The sequence below is a fragment of the Catharus ustulatus genome, chromosome 12 (genome assembly GCF_009819885.2).
Source record: "Catharus ustulatus isolate bCatUst1 chromosome 12, bCatUst1.pri.v2, whole genome shotgun sequence".
Classification (NCBI taxonomy): Eukaryota; Metazoa; Chordata; class Aves; order Passeriformes; family Turdidae; genus Catharus; species Catharus ustulatus.
In genome coordinates, this window is record NC_046232.1 from 629,410 (window position 1) to 644,966 (window position 15,557).

A 15,557-nucleotide genomic window follows, 5' to 3' on the forward strand; every position below is an offset into this window, starting at 1 on the left:
CCCAGTGGTACTTTTGCTTTGGCATAGCATTTGGATCCTAACCAAGACAAATCAGGCAGGTAAAGTTGTTTCTCTTGGTGGGCCTAAGAGGTCCTGGTTGTTCTTCTAATTTGCACTCTAATACAAGGCAAGCAGCAGGGCTTACAATGCCACAGGCTTCAGGAGAGCTCCTGAAGGAGCAGCAGGACAGGGAGAGACAATTTGAAGAGGGTGTGCTGAAACCCCACTGCCTATAGGCAGTAACCCAGCCAGTGTCCTGACAGCATCAACTGTTGCTTTATTGACTGACTGAAATTAGATTATTATGTATTTTTGTATGTAAATTCTGTATTTTTGTTGCTTACACTGAAAGAAAACCTTTTTGGAACATTTGGGAGGCTGCAGACTTTCTGGATGCACACTTTGGATTTTGTTTTACCAAAAGAATACTCTAAGTTAATTAAAGCTATTAGATTTGAATCAGAAATCACTAAAGGAAGCTTGTGATATGTATTTGGAGGAGATAAAATTTAATATTCACCATGGTCCCTAGGAACTTTGTCTCTAGGAGTTTATTCAATCTGGGTGACAGTAAAAGATGTGCTGTACAGCAGCCTGGCACAGCAGCCTAAGCAGTGGCAGAGAAAGCAGATAGGGATGCAAATAGCACTAAGGTTTTATAAGTAAAAGAATTATAAATATCTTGTTCACAATTCAATAAATGTCTAGAGACTATATAAATCCAGACTATTAAAAATTTAACGCCCAGGCAGGTAATAGCTAGAAGCTAAAAATCCATCACATTGTATATGAAAACATTCAAGGCATGATTCCCTCAAAAAATCCACCCAAATCCACCTAACTGGAAATCTATCTATTAGGGGAAAAGCTCTATTTTTATCAGAGTGTCATTCTGGCCTTTGAAGATCCAGTTTTTTACTAAGAAGCAGCTAAAATATTCTGAGAAAAAACTGACAAAAATTATTCCCTTGGCATCCCTTGCCAATCAGTCACCACCTCTAATATTAGTCCTTAGGAACTAATTAATCTGCATGTTGGGACAGTCTTATGAGATGTACATTCCCTATAAGGGAGCTTCCTTTACTTCAGCATTTGATGGGATTGGGGTCACAACATCAGCTGGTGGCAGGGTTTCAGAAATTCTGCATTTCCAATGTTTAATGTGCTGTTTCCCTGTCTGGTTCTGGCAGCTCCCAGGTACTACTAATGCCATATTCATCTCAAACTCCATCACATATTGTTACAGCATGCTTCACCGTCAGGCATTCAAATAAGCTGAAACTTCCAGGATGATTTATAAAACAATTTCCTGAGGAAAGTGTAACCAGTCTTGTAGAACAGAACACTTAGCTAGTGCCAGCTCAATCTGCCAATGCTTCCATTAAACTACAAGCAGCCTCTTAATTATAACATTTTTGAGTGAAATAAAACTACTGGGATCAAATTTTCTGAACTAGTAACTGTCATGATCATTTACAGCCTAGTCCAGCTCTGGGGTAACAGCCAACTGTATAGATCTTCCCTTGTTCATGAGTGTTTTCTTCTAGTCTGGAAAAAATTCCTCAACGACAGCAGCGCAAATCAAGCAACAGACTTTACTGCATCCTCATTTGCCTGACAGCAGCACAGAGCTGGCAAAGGTCTGGGGGAGATTAAACTTACACAGGGTCATTAAGTAAAGCTTGGAGAAAGGAAGGATGAGATAAGGAAAATCAGACAATGTAGAGCTGATGAACTTCAGCTCGCAGCAGGTCAAAGCCTGGATCACGGTGCCAAAGTTAATGCTGGCTGTGTATGTTAAGCAGGTGTGATAATGTGACAGTTTAAAAAACCCCCAACACGTGTAAAAAAGTGCTTCAAAACCTGAGTGCATGTTGCTGTAAGAATCTGGCTTTCAAAGGTTTCCACAGAGTCAAGAAGATATTTCTCCTCAGTAATTTCAAATCTCATGTTAATGATGATGGTAACTTAGAGCTGCATGAAAGCTCTCAATGTTTGTCACAAGTCAGGTGAGCAGAGAGAAAAAAGTGTCCTATGGCTTCCTATAGATCACCTGCACAAGGAAGGGCAGAACCAGGGATCAAACTCAACTGCCCGGAATCCTGCATTTCCTCCTGTAAGGATATGAACAGGTGGCTTTGGTGGGGAGAGAACGAAATGAACAGGGTAAGAAATCCTTTACTAGAGATTAAAATAATTTGGGGCCTTGAAAATTATTCAGCATTTTCAGAAGGCTCTCATCGCAGGTGCCAGGATGGTATTCTGGGCTCAGATATTCAGAAATACTGACTGCCCATGGCTTCACAGCAAAATCCCTGCAAACTGCAGTTACCCAGCACCTTTAATTGCTCACTGGCAATCATTTCCAATGTGGTTACTGCTTTGGTTCCTGGGTGCTCCATTTTCACAGTGGCTGAGCAGCTGCAAGTGTAAATCATCAGACTCCTGGGCTTCCTTGAATTTAAATTCTGGAATGCATTCAACTGGGCACAAAAAGTGGAGATATGCAAAAACAAATGAAATTGTGACTGTCTATGGACATTGATGGGTTGGTATTTCTTCCACATCTATTTAAGATTTCAAATGGACAACTTATTTTAGGTGAAAGCATGTTTTTATATTTTTTTGCAATAGTCAGAAGCTAGTTCAGTTCACCACTGGCAGAGAGGGTTGGTGATCTGCTATTAAGACACTTCCTGTGCTTCGCATGCTCTGTATTAGATTACCCAGTGAAGCTGCACAGCCCTGCCTGCCCTTTGGCTGCACACAGCCCAAGGCTATCATTTAAGACAACCATTACAGCTGAAGACTCAGAAGAGAACATGAGAGACCAGGAATAGAGATGGAGATTAATTCACAAAGATGTAAGAAAGCATTGTCCAGTAAATGAATAGGTAATGTGTCCAAGACTGTTATGGCACAATTGCACTTAATGAACAGGAACTGGGGTTTTTGTGGTGAGAGATCAGCTACAGGAATTGCATTCCTGTCCATGTCACAAAGCCTGTCACTTGCTGGTAGGCACTGTCTCCTGTCAGAGAGTCCCTGTTTAGATTCAGTCCCAGTCAGACTTTGGTGAACCTATTGTGGCATTAATCTTCTTTAAAAAGTCAAATGTCTCTTTAGAATGCATATTTACACAGTATTTTAAAAGTGGAAGTAAGTTCCTCAGAACAGGAAATTAGTATTAACAAATATGTCAGACTGTAATGCAGAGCATACAGGAAAAATAGAACAAGCAATGTCCTAAAAAAATAAAATACCTTTACAGACAAAATAAACAGTAAAGCACAGTAAGGCAGAGGTACCAAATGTTCCATGTGAAAAATTGGTCTGGACAGAAGTAGTCTCATGACCCTGTCACTTTGTTTTCCTGCAGCTGTTAATTCAGATCAAAACAGAAACCAAACTAGAGAACCTACACATTCTCAACTCTGGTACTTTATTCCATTACACTCTCATGTTCCAATATAGCTTCAAAGACACATATTGCTGAAGCATGAGAAACATCAGATTCTTCAGAGGATTCTAATATTTTCTTTACATATATTTCCAGCCAAGAAATGGTTTTATTTGCACTGTTATCCCCCAGAAGCTGCTGTTACATAGAAACTGCCTGGTCAGAGGCTCTAACCCAGTGTTTTGGTTAGGAGGTGGAAGGAGACCCGTCTTTATATCAGGAGCTCTTAGGCCTCAGGATTTCAGAGATTAATCCCATGACCCAGCTAAACTCCTGAACCTGAAAGGAGGGGAAGTCACGATTCCTCCTGAATCCAGGGATGCCAAACATGTACCTTAAATATGCACACTGCCATCCTACCCATGAAGGAGATCTCTTGTCCCAGACAGAGATCCAAGTACCTGGGTTAAATTGAGCCACTGGATGCTCAACGCTTGCTAGCCTTGTCCTTTGATCTTACTGGTACTCTCCACTTTCTCTTACCTAATCTGTGATACACATCTCACTTCCTCCCACTTTCTACTCATCATCTTGCCCTGCTGAATAACCTGCACTCGGTGATTTTCATTCATTTCCTCATCTCCCCAAAACATCACCAAACTGGAAAAGAAAAATAACTGACAGTCATTCACTCCAAGGCTACACTGGCAAACATTCCTCTCTGCAGTTTTCTCAGGAAATGACTGGACTGCACAGCGTCCTCAGCTGGAATTCTCAATCAGCAGTTTGCAAGCCCCTACAACACATCAGTAAAGTCAGTCATGGCACAGGAAACTTCTGAAACTGCAGCTTCTGCTGAATCTTCAGATCTGCCTTCAATTCATCACATTTGATCACTGTTCTCTATCAGATTTGTAGGAGCAGCACAGCCTTTTGATTGATTAAAGGAAACTCTACCTGAGCCCAGCAGCTTCTTCTGGGTAGCAGTATAAAGAAAATGTTTTCTTAGCTGGAAATAGCTGTAAACAAAATATTAGAATACCTACTGAGCTGAGCCTCACCATAATGATGATCTATATCTTGTTCTAAAAGGGTTTCTGTTGATACACTTGATTACCCAAGGAATACCTGAGATGTATAAAAGACATTTACACTGAGTGTGCTCTCTCCAGAAGCCAATGTTTCTCAGGGTTCAGAGGAATCACGTGCTCCTGCTTTATTGTTGAATTGCTCTAATGTCTTTCCTCAGAAATTTCATTTGTGAAAGAAATCCTATTCTGTGTTTTGCAGGACACTTCACAGTTCTTCAAAAACCTCTCCCTTTCTCAGCAAAGAGATCTATGTGTTTCTGTATATATTTGTAACATGTATACAATATTTACACATGTTCCCATGCAGATAGCTGGGATCCTTGCTATAGGCTTAAGAAAAACATGAATTTGAGCTGATAATGGATCAAAATATTTTCCTGAACTGCACCAAGAGAGGTGGAAGGGCAGGAAAGGTGATAATTAAAAGTCATTGAGCTCTTAGTCTTAAGTCAGGAGAGAACTGGAATCTGCCCTAGAAAAGTAAACTGAGTTAGGTAAGAAGTCATCCCCTAGTCAGTTCTCAAGTAAAATACTTATGTCGGACACTTCTTGTATTAGACTGCACAGTGATAGCCTAAAGAAATACCTGCAAGTATGCAAGAGACTCTCTTTTTCTTAAAGTAATACCTGAGGAAGTCCGGTGCCTTGGAAATCATGTTTTCAAAATCTGCAAATCCTAATTTCCCATCACCATCCATGTCAGCCTCTTCTATGACTTTCTCACAAACCAGAGTGATCTCCTCGTCTGTCAGTTCTTCCCGGGTCAGCTTGTTGAGGGTTTTTTCCAAGTCTGCTTTACAAATGAAGTTATCTGTGTTAAAATCTAAACAACAGAAGAACAAAGATCACCATGTGCCCCTCAAAGACTCCAAACACAAGCAACCCCGCGAACCCCTCCCCAGTACCGTAGATCTTAAAGGCATAGATTGCTTTAAGCTCCCGGGGAGCCATTTCACTGAGCACGGAGAACATGTCCACAAAGTCATTGAAGCTCAGGCTCCCCTCTCCATCTTCTGAGAAGGACGCCACAATCCTTTCTTTGAAAGGATTCTCCTGTGAAAGACACACAGAGATTGGGATTTGGGACATGAAAAAACCTGCAGGCTCCCTGAAAATGAATATTTCATTGCATGGTTGGCTCTTTAAAGACAATTTTTTCCTTTTTTTTACCCCAAAAAATGCATCCAAAACCTTACATTTGTATGCTTTAGCAGAAAGTTTCAGCTGTCCTTGCTGCTGCATGGCACTACTTCTGGCCATTTATTTTCACTGATAAATGTCAGTGTCCAGCCTGGGGTTGGACTGACTAAAAATTCCAGAGATTTAAATGAAATTTAATCTCCACAGGAGATGATCCTGAAATCATTTTTAGCACCTTAGAATAGGACAGTATTCTAAAACCATAAACTCACAAGCAAGCATGAGAAAACCTGCTTTATTACTTTGAAATCCCAAACAAATTTTTTTACAGTAAAAACCCAGAACTATTCTCAGAGCTATACAAAACCTCAACACTAATTTGTAGCTGCATGGATAAAACTTGGAAAATCAATTCAATTCAGCTGAATATGAACAGAACACAAACTTCACTTGGGCTGTGAGCAGTATCTCACTAAAGCTGTGCTACAGATCTTATCTGAAGCCAAGACACTGATTAACATACTGATCCATAAATACATACAATTGGGGTGGTGCCATATCAGATTCACTATTTTTAATATGCATGCAGCCTTTTGGCTTTTAAAGAAGTACTGTGAAAGCTCAGAAGTTCAATCATATATACATTTCTTTTTTTTGCCCTGTGAATTTAATTACCCAACAGGTATTCATAAACCATCCAATTATTTTGAATGACATTTCAAAAACCAGCTGTATTTGAGACACAAGTGACCAGAAAATGTTATTTTTCAGTTTGTTTGCATTCTTTTTTGATAATTCACACACAGAACAAAAGCATCTATAGAATACATTTTTGCCACAACTGTGGAGACTAAAAAAGCAATGATCAGGAAGAAGGCTGTTTTTATGGACAGGTGAAGTAGGGACCACAGAGCCTGAGGTTCAAATTACAGACCATTAAAGTAGCCAATACTAAATACAAATTCTCCTGCAGGGTTTGATGACTGAAGGAATACCCAAGAGGAAACAGCCTACAGATTTCAAAGGATAGGAGATTAACAAGCTCACTGTTCAGATGGAGACCAAACCAGGCCAGATCAAACCAAATTACATAGAATAGAATAGAATAGAAAAGAGGGATTCCTGAAAATAAAAAGCAGCAGGGTCTCATCTCTCCAGAGTCTGAGAATGAAAAACTACACCCCAGAGCCAGGCAGATGGCTGAGAGAACTCCCTGTAAAAGGATAGGCAGTGCTCATTCCTGTCTTGTGAATGATGTGCAGGTACAGCAGTGAGCATCTGTGCTCCTGCTCAGGGTAAAGGAAATGCCTGCAAATGTGCCTGGAGATGTTTGTGGGGTACACATTTGTTTGTGGGAATTACCTGTGGCTGTACACATACACCTCTTTATGGGATATGCACACACAGACATGCAGGGAAGCACAAGTGGCTGTATTGTTCCAAATTGCCACTTTATAAATAAGCCACAGTAAGATTCATTTGGGCTGAAAAATGGAAAGGCCCACTTTCTTCCTAAAAGCATATAAAAAATGATGTGTTACATGTTTGAAATATTTGAGCATGCCAAACATCAGAATGGACATCAGAACCTGTCAGAAATTTATTTTTCATTTCTAAAATGCTGTCTAGCTTTCTCTGGAACAAACCTGATCAGAAGTGTCATGGTAACAGCAGTAAGCTGACATCTTAGAGGCAGCATTGGGTAACAAGCAAGGAGCACAGAGATGCAAATATCCCTATCAGTTGAGAATATCAAGCCCAGGACTTGGTGCTTTAGAAAAGGCAGGATCTCACTGGGGTAGGATCTCACTGACCCAATAAGCAAGTTGCAGTTGCATAAGATGAGTTATTTATTTGGCATGTCAGAGATCTTGAAAACACAGATGAATTAAGAATGAGTTAAATGAACTTAAGCATACTTCTTAAGTAACTCTTTGCCAAATGGATCTCTAAAACCAAAATGAAAAATAAAATCTTTCCTCATATTGATTTCTTTCCTTTAACTTTCTCATATTATGTGTCTTCAGGCAGTATATCTGTGGCTTACACAATGGAAAGTATTAGCTTACCTTCACAGATACTTTTCACATCCTTTCTGTAATTTCATTACCTCTACTCTAAAGAGCACAGATTAGGGTTCCATCATATTTAAAGGAAGAACCATGGGGGAAGGGAGTAAAGGGGAAAATGATACTGTTCTTCCCTAGATTGCTTTCCCATAAGCACTAATTGTTGAAAAAAGATTCCTTTTAAAACCAGAAACTTACACTTGTCTTAGAAAGCTTTTTCTGTACCCTCATGATAAAAGTGAGAAGGGAGACAGGAACAGTAAAGAATTGCTCCAACTGGAAAACAACTCTGCTGCTTTGCAGATTGATGTTGTTGCTGCAGTGGCTTGAGAGAACCCTAAATGTGGGATCCATCTGTGTAAGTAACACTTCTTTTACTCAGCTAATTGTGTTTCCATGCATTTTCAAATCTCCCACAGCATCCATCCCAACACACAGGCCTAAAACAGCTTACAGTACAACAAAGCCATTAGTTCTCTAACCAACTGTTAGAGGGTTCATTCCTGGCACTGCAGCTAAATCCCCTCTTATATTCCCCTCTCCTCTAGTTTCCATGTCAGACCAGGAAAGCACTCTGGGGGCCTTTTGCCTTATCTGTTTTGCAGCTTGAGAAATTAATTTCAAGCATCCAATCCTATTCCCACAAGCTGACTGCATTTTGGAAATAAGAGGTTGCAAGTAAAGTTCAAAGACAGGTCAAGATAATTAAGTTGGAGATACTGGAGAATCATTACAAAAAGCTACTTGATTTTCACATCCACAGAAACACAATGATGATTTTCCCTTTTGTATTTGAACATAAATCCCCACTGACTTTAGAGAATATATTTAAAAGCACAAAGCAGGTTGTTTTGCAGACTATTGCAAGTCAGAATCCTTTTGGATGCTTTAATCAGGACATTTTCAGCAATGGTAAAAACTAACCTTTCTCAAATTTCAGGAGTTATTAAAAAAAAAAGAAAAAAATTGCTATCAGATAAACATTAATATTAAAGTGGCTAAACTGTCCATTACCAAAGCTCCATAGGAAGGATTGGTGCTTCAGAAAAGAAGCATAATAAGTGCAACAGCAAATAGTCCCTGGAGCAGAAAAAAGCAAGTTTCTTTGCAGGGATTTCTTTCTTAATTTTCTTCTTCCTCAAAATCAATAATTTGGGTTTTATGTGTCTATGGTTATATTAATGTCATCAAACTTCTCTGCAGTGTACTGTTTAAGAAATTCCTGTTTAAGAAACCAAGGCTAAACTGATAAGCTTGTCTTCACAGAAAAGAGCAGAAGCACACGTTCAGCAATGACTCTTTAAAGCAGCCAAAACCCCAAAGGTTCAGGCTGTACTTACAACTGTTTAACCATGCCCAGAACCTGCCTAGCAGTACCTCAAGGGCAGATAAGGCACTGGGACAAGAACTGGTGCGCAGCTGTGCCAGGGGGGCACACACAGTGCTGCAGGTCTGGGCTCCATGCAGCACTTGGAGCACACTCACCTGACATTCTCAGATAAACAGATGCCAGAGAAGTAAGGAGAGTGCTCTGAAGGGAGTAAAACATCCTAGACATAACTAGACAAAACATAACTAGAAACAGTTAACAGAATGCAGCAAGGATGTTAGGATGGGCTGGGGCTTGGGAAGATCACGCTGCTCTTACACCCCCACCTCAGCTCAGTGGCAATGACAGGGATAATGTGACTGAAGTCAGCCTTAATTTGAAAAAATAACACTTTTGCTTTTTCCCTGCTCCCACATTGAGCAGTCCATATCATGGCTACAGTTTTGCAATATTAATTATTGCAATCTCACAGGTGTCCAGATGCCCCAAAGTTAATTTATTAGGCTGGTGCCTGTGTAACCAAGATTGTGAAAATTAGAGAACAGAGACTGCAATGAAACTGATGGAGTAAAGTAGTTCTGTTCACTTCAGTGTAATGGTAGACCTAATCAACTGAAAGTACCTTCCCTTCTTTATTTATTTATTTCTTGTCCCGACTTTCAACTTTTAAGAGTCAGGAGTTAGTGAATAATTCATTACCAATTAAAGTGAATGACCATCAGCAGTACTTTTTCCTTGAAACACAAAAAACCTGGCTCAAAACATTAATGCATGAGGTAAAGATCTTTCTTTATATTAGCAGAATCTAATTTAGGAAAGTGCATTATTGATTCTATCCGTTTGTCAGAACCTGCAGTGGTATTAGGCTCAACATTGCCAGTAACTAGAAATGTAATGTGTATATGAAAAAAGCCAGGTGCTTTGAAATTAGCACTAATTTTATTAGAATTCAATAGACATTTATTTCTATTTTAAGATGTAAATGTTGTCTTTGTCTTCACCTTGATGAAAATTCACTGAAGAAAGAAAACACCATAATAATTTGTTAGGCAGTCTGGTCAAGTTGCAAAATTAAAGACTTTTTTTTTCTTAATGTATGAGCTGAAGTTAGTACCTAGGTTGCTTCAAAAATAAACTCTTGAGGAAAGCCTCTGTCTGCACAGGTGCCCACAAGATGGTTCATAAGCAACATGGACCCCAGCTTATAACAAAGATCCCAGGTGTTTTAGCATCTTTTAGTGTCCCTGCTCTGAAAGAGTTATGGATAAGACCTAGTCTCCTCTTACTGGCGTTTTACTGGAGACAAGCTCAATAGCTATTGAAGCACATTCCTCTGTGAGCTCCTAGAATTCCTGAAATAAACTGAGTGGTTTGACACCAATATTTCTGAGGTTCTTCCACGGACTTCTGAGACCTGAGAGAGAATTTGTATAAAATTCAACACTGAGTTTGTCCTGTTACTTTCATATAGTCAAGTTCCGTGACCTAAAGAGTCATCTTCTAAAGCAGGGTCAGAGACTTGTGGTGCCAGAAATTAGATGATGATCCACTTTATACATGGAAGCCTCTTAGGAAGACTATCATTACCACCTGCGTTTGCCAAGCTAGCAAGATATGCTCCTGCATCTCAATCTAAATATCATCCTGTATAAAGTTTCTGGTTTGTAAATCAGCTTCAGTACCAGGCCTTCCATCTCAAAAGTTCTCATAGAATGAGTTCCTTAAGCATTCAATCTTCTGTCACTGAAGCCAAAAAGACTCTGTGTGATCACAATTTCTCACTTTCCTTTCTAGGCTTGGCCTTGGTTTGTCACAAAGCAACCCTCAGCTGTCTGGCAATTAAACTATGAGGAGTCAAAGAACTGTGCCAAAGGATTTCATGTTGTGCTATCAAGGTCCCAGAGATGATAACATAAACCCTATGGAATACTGATGCCACTAGAAAAAGCATAAACAGATTTTGCTGAAGAAGCCCTTACTTACTGTGAAAAAGAATTGTAAATTATTTCTCAGCTTCTTCAGAAACCCAAGATGTCCACACGTATTTGCTAAATCAGAGTCTGAAGAATAACTGAAGGATAAAAGTTTTCTTAAGGTTTTCTATTGAGTTAAGTGCCTGTATGTGTTTAATGTTTCCATTTCCATAAAATGCTTGTCAAACACTTTTTAACACACATACTTCAACAAAACGTGTTTCTTCTTCAATAAATTATATTATTCCAGAGTCAAACTTACAGCAAGTGGGGTATTAAAGGAACAAAGAGTTCTGTGAACTTCAACTTGAAATCTAATTCAAGTGTTTGTCACTTCATGTTGACTTTGCGTCCTCCACAACTGAATTTCTAAAGCACAGCTTCTGCTTGAAAAATATCAAATATTTGAAAAAAAATACAACACTAAGGAAGAATTTCTGGATCATTAAAATTAAGTGGAAAGCCATCAATTACAAGGTTTTCATAGTACCGTTCTTAAAAAGCTTAATAACGTTTCACACAGCTGTCAGCTTGAACACACAATTGCTTCCACATTATAGTAATTTAAAGACGTGAATTGACTAGCATATGTAAAAATAGACTGTGACAAAATAACATAATTCAATGAACTGTTTAAAAAATAAATGCTAAAAGTCCATATTTGTCCTGTTAAAACCATAAATTATTAAATTGTTGAACTGAGAATAAAAACAAATAGTGTCTTTTTTTTTTTTTTTTTTTGCACTTACACCTACTGCTTCTCTCACTTGCAGTTACAAGTTTCTCCACTTCCTGTCATGCAATGTCCCCATGAAAATGAAAGCTCCTGATAATTAAGAAAAATAATATTTATTGTGCTCAGATAGTTGAGAAAAAAGACAAAAACCTTCATTTTTTATTAGCAATATTCTGCATACACTGGGCAAATTTTCTATGAAGGGACTAAGATAAGAACTTCAGATTTCTAACCAGCTCTTCACACGGAGATCCCTGTGGGGTGTATACACAAAGGGCAAAGATTGCTAAATTTCATTTCATTTCCTACTCATTTCCTTTGACGTCTACCCCAATATCTCTGCAAGAAAGACGTTCACCTAAATATTTTCCAGTTTTTGGACCTGGTTTTGCCCTTGAATAATAACAGGAAGGGGAAGACCTCAGCATGTCACAGTGCTTCTGGTTATCAATTTTGCCAAAAAGTCTGGCAGATGAGTTCAGGCAGTTTGCAAGCAGTCAAAAGTGATACCTTTAGCTCAGGCATGTTTATTATAAGTTGCATAGGTAGTTTAACATCTGGGTCCTTTGTGTAGTCCATGGGCACAACGTTTGGTGCCATTTCATGGTACCGGCCGTGCAACCTGTAAACAAGCAGAAACAAACAGTAAAAAAACAGTTGGAAATACTTAAATAACCAATTCCATTCAGACAGTAATCAGGTACAGATCTGTCCTGCAGCTCTAATCAGTGGCTTTAGTGCACAAGTCTGAGCCCACCAAATTGCCATCTTTCTGAAAAAAGAGGGCTTTGATGAGTATCCAGCACAACTGCTGCCAGCAGCCACGTGTTTCTCAAGGTGTGGAACTGAGCAGTTTCACACTGTCCATATGGAACACTGGGGCATTGCCTAAATGTGTGCACAAGGCCTGAACCAAGGCATGCACTGTGAAATGCAATTCTTCTCTTATGTGGAAGTTGAGTTATACACCTGATTCATAAACTGCTCAGGACAGAAAGTTGTCCCTGTGACACCTAACACTGTGTTCTGATCTCTCAGGAGGGAACATGTGCTGCTTGTAAACATTATAAAGCTCTAGCTTGTGATTTATTTACCTTTTAATGAAAAATCCTGCTGACTCACCAGGCATACCAACAATTACACATAGAGATTACCATGTTTTAACGGCAGAACATAAACAAAGCAGTAATACAGGAAGCAATGCCTCAGCAACCCCTTCATTTCCCCAGTTTTAGCTGCCCCACATCCAAATGAACTACTGCAGATTCCTGTGTGTAAATAAACTCAAAAACTAGGAGAAAATCACCTGCAGGCATCTGTTTTCTTATGATGATGATGTGCCACAAAGAACACATGAAATGAAACACAAACACATTTTTTCTGCATTTTAGGAAACTGAAGCCTTCATCCTGCCCAGCAATATGTTGTGCCATACCAGAAACTGGATATCCATTGATCTCAGCACATTTCAGGTGCTCACCACAGTTCACCCTGACATTTCATAAATACTATGTAATTCAAGATGCAATAGCCATTCCCCTCTCTAGCAACTGATTTCTCCATTGTAAATAGCAGCTAAAAAGACACTTCTAAACACAACATAAAAAGCAGCTTAATGCACTTAAAATGATAAACTTAAAAGAAAGCAAAACTTTCAAGTCCAATATCTATCTATAGGCTACCCATTCTTTTAAAAGCTAGAATACTGAAATGGTGTTCCAGTCTTCAAGAAAATTAAGCACTCCTTATTGGCAAAACTTGACCACTGTGGACAACTCTTGGAAATTCAGGAGCTGAAAATCCCTGTTCATTTTAATTGCCAAGACTTCCTTCTGTACTTTATCTAATATTAGACTTGTCTCTTTATAACATGCAATATCAGTGCAAAGTAAGCCTGCCACTTCTTGCTGACAGAATTCCCTGTCTTGCCCACAGAAATGGCAATCTATTTATACTGAAGCTCAGCCATGCCCTTCAGCAGCTGAAAGAAGGATGTGCCTCCCAACTCCAGACCAGACTGTGCCAGAAGTGCCTGGGAGGCAGGTGCTGCACACAGAAAACTGCAGGTAACTAACTGCAGATTGAGGGCAGCTCTCACAGCCTGTTTTCCTCCCAGATAACTCTGCTGTTAATTCCCCAAATCAGTCAAAGGCTCTCTGGAAGTGAGAGCTTTCTGCCTGAGTGCATTTCACACTGCAGCATCCAAATGAGTCTGGAGGAAGTGGCTCTGATCTAAATCCGGCAAACTAAATTACAGCAATAAAATACATCTTCCATGTGCTTTTATCTGCAAGGATTGAGCAACTCTTATTTGTAATAGCTTTATCACATGGCATGATTAGCATTTATGACAGTGAAAAGGCCCATAAGATTTCCCTATACTCAACACATAGTATGTTGCACTTACTCCATTAACCTTCAAAATAAAAAACAAAAACTCCAACCATCTGAACAACTAAGAGACAGTAGCATCTTTTCCTTCTGTAAGATCTTTATGTTGGGAAGTTCTTCAGGGACATTGTGTACTGTTTTATAATACACTGGATTGTCAGTATCAAATGCTGGATTTTGTAGAAAATAATAAATGACCTGCTTCAGTCTCTTAACAGGATTCCAAGAAAACCAGTGTCACAAGGAACACAGTTCTTTTTGCAGGAGTTGCTCGACAAGGAACACAGTCCTTTTTGCAGGACCTCCAGCACAAGGAACACAGTCCTTTTTGCAGGAGCTCCAGCACAACTCCCATTTAGTTGAATAACTTATGTTGCAGTGGGTGAGTACTTATTTTTTGGCAAGGCAACAATCAATACAGTCTGATCAATTACTCTGTAACACGATGTAAAGCTCAGTAGACATTGAGTTTATCCACACCGATAAACTCCTGCCTGCATGCAATTCCTTACTACACCTTGTAGTGCTGTGCACTGTGACAAATGCTGTGAGTCAGACTCAGTAATCACTTCCCAAATGCTGCTCCCATTACTGACTGTTCTCTCACATCTCTCTAATTCCCAACTGCAAATAGAGAGGAAACAAAGCCCTAGTAAAGGCTCTGATATTTCCCCTGTTTTGGAGAAGCAGAAGGCTCTTCAGGTGACCTGAACACATCAGAGCAGTTGTGACCTAGAGGAAAGGCTTTTTGTCCCTTTACTCAGCATGCCCTTCACAAGAGCATGTGTGAAAACAACTTAAAGCCTCTTATCTGTTCTAGACACAGAAACATTAATGCCTTGTCAGGGAGGCAATGTAAGGTTTTATAGTGCTGTCTGAACACAGAGGGATTTGGAAAAGTTCCCATTATTATACAGAGACCATCACGCATATTCAGAAGCCCAAGACTAGCCTCACTGTCTTTGCAGCAGTAACTACTACAGATCCTGCAGCTGTATTTCCTTTAAAAGATTTTTCTGGATGCATGCAGAAGCATTTTTCTATTCCTGGATGTGCTCTCTTTGTTACCAGTAAATTCCTCATTTACTTTGCATGGAAGCAGGAAATGAAAAATTGTCAATGTCTTCCCTGTCACAAGTGAGAGTGGGAGGGAACATGGTGACAAATTGAATGGCAAATTTCATCAACTGATGATGTCCCCACAGGTACTGGTCTATGTTTATGCTTCATGTACAACATGCAAGGATTAAGGCTGTGATTCTGTATCATTTTAATCCAGTCTAAACCCAGATCGCTGACCTGTGCTTGCAGAAATTTGAAGTTCACCAGCTATTTATGTCCCTTGTAAAAGCACTAACACTTGAGAATGTGCAGTGAGGTTGAGGGAACTGATGTGTTTGAAAATACAGAAGTTTTCACAGTCAGCT

At 39.5% G+C, this 15,557-nt stretch overlaps 1 protein-coding gene across 4 annotated transcripts in view; it reads right to left on the reverse strand.

Moving 5' to 3' along the window:
• CIB2 (calcium and integrin binding family member 2) overlaps window positions 1-15,557 on the reverse strand; it is a 38,416-nt gene that overhangs the window by 1,528 nt on the left and 21,331 nt on the right. For all 4 annotated transcript variants that reach the window (XR_004419124.1, XR_004419123.1, XR_006163038.1 and 1 more), the window contains exons 3-5: window positions 12,250-12,361; window positions 5,397-5,544; window positions 5,119-5,314 (exon numbers count right to left, since the gene is read on the reverse strand). Coding sequence is in view for 1 of the 4 variants with exons in the window: in XM_033070316.1 (XP_032926207.1) it covers window positions 5,119-5,314; window positions 5,397-5,544; window positions 12,250-12,361 (456 nt within the window). In the remaining 3 variants the exon portion in view is untranslated. The remainder of the gene's footprint in view (window positions 1-5,118; window positions 5,315-5,396; window positions 5,545-12,249; window positions 12,362-15,557) is intronic.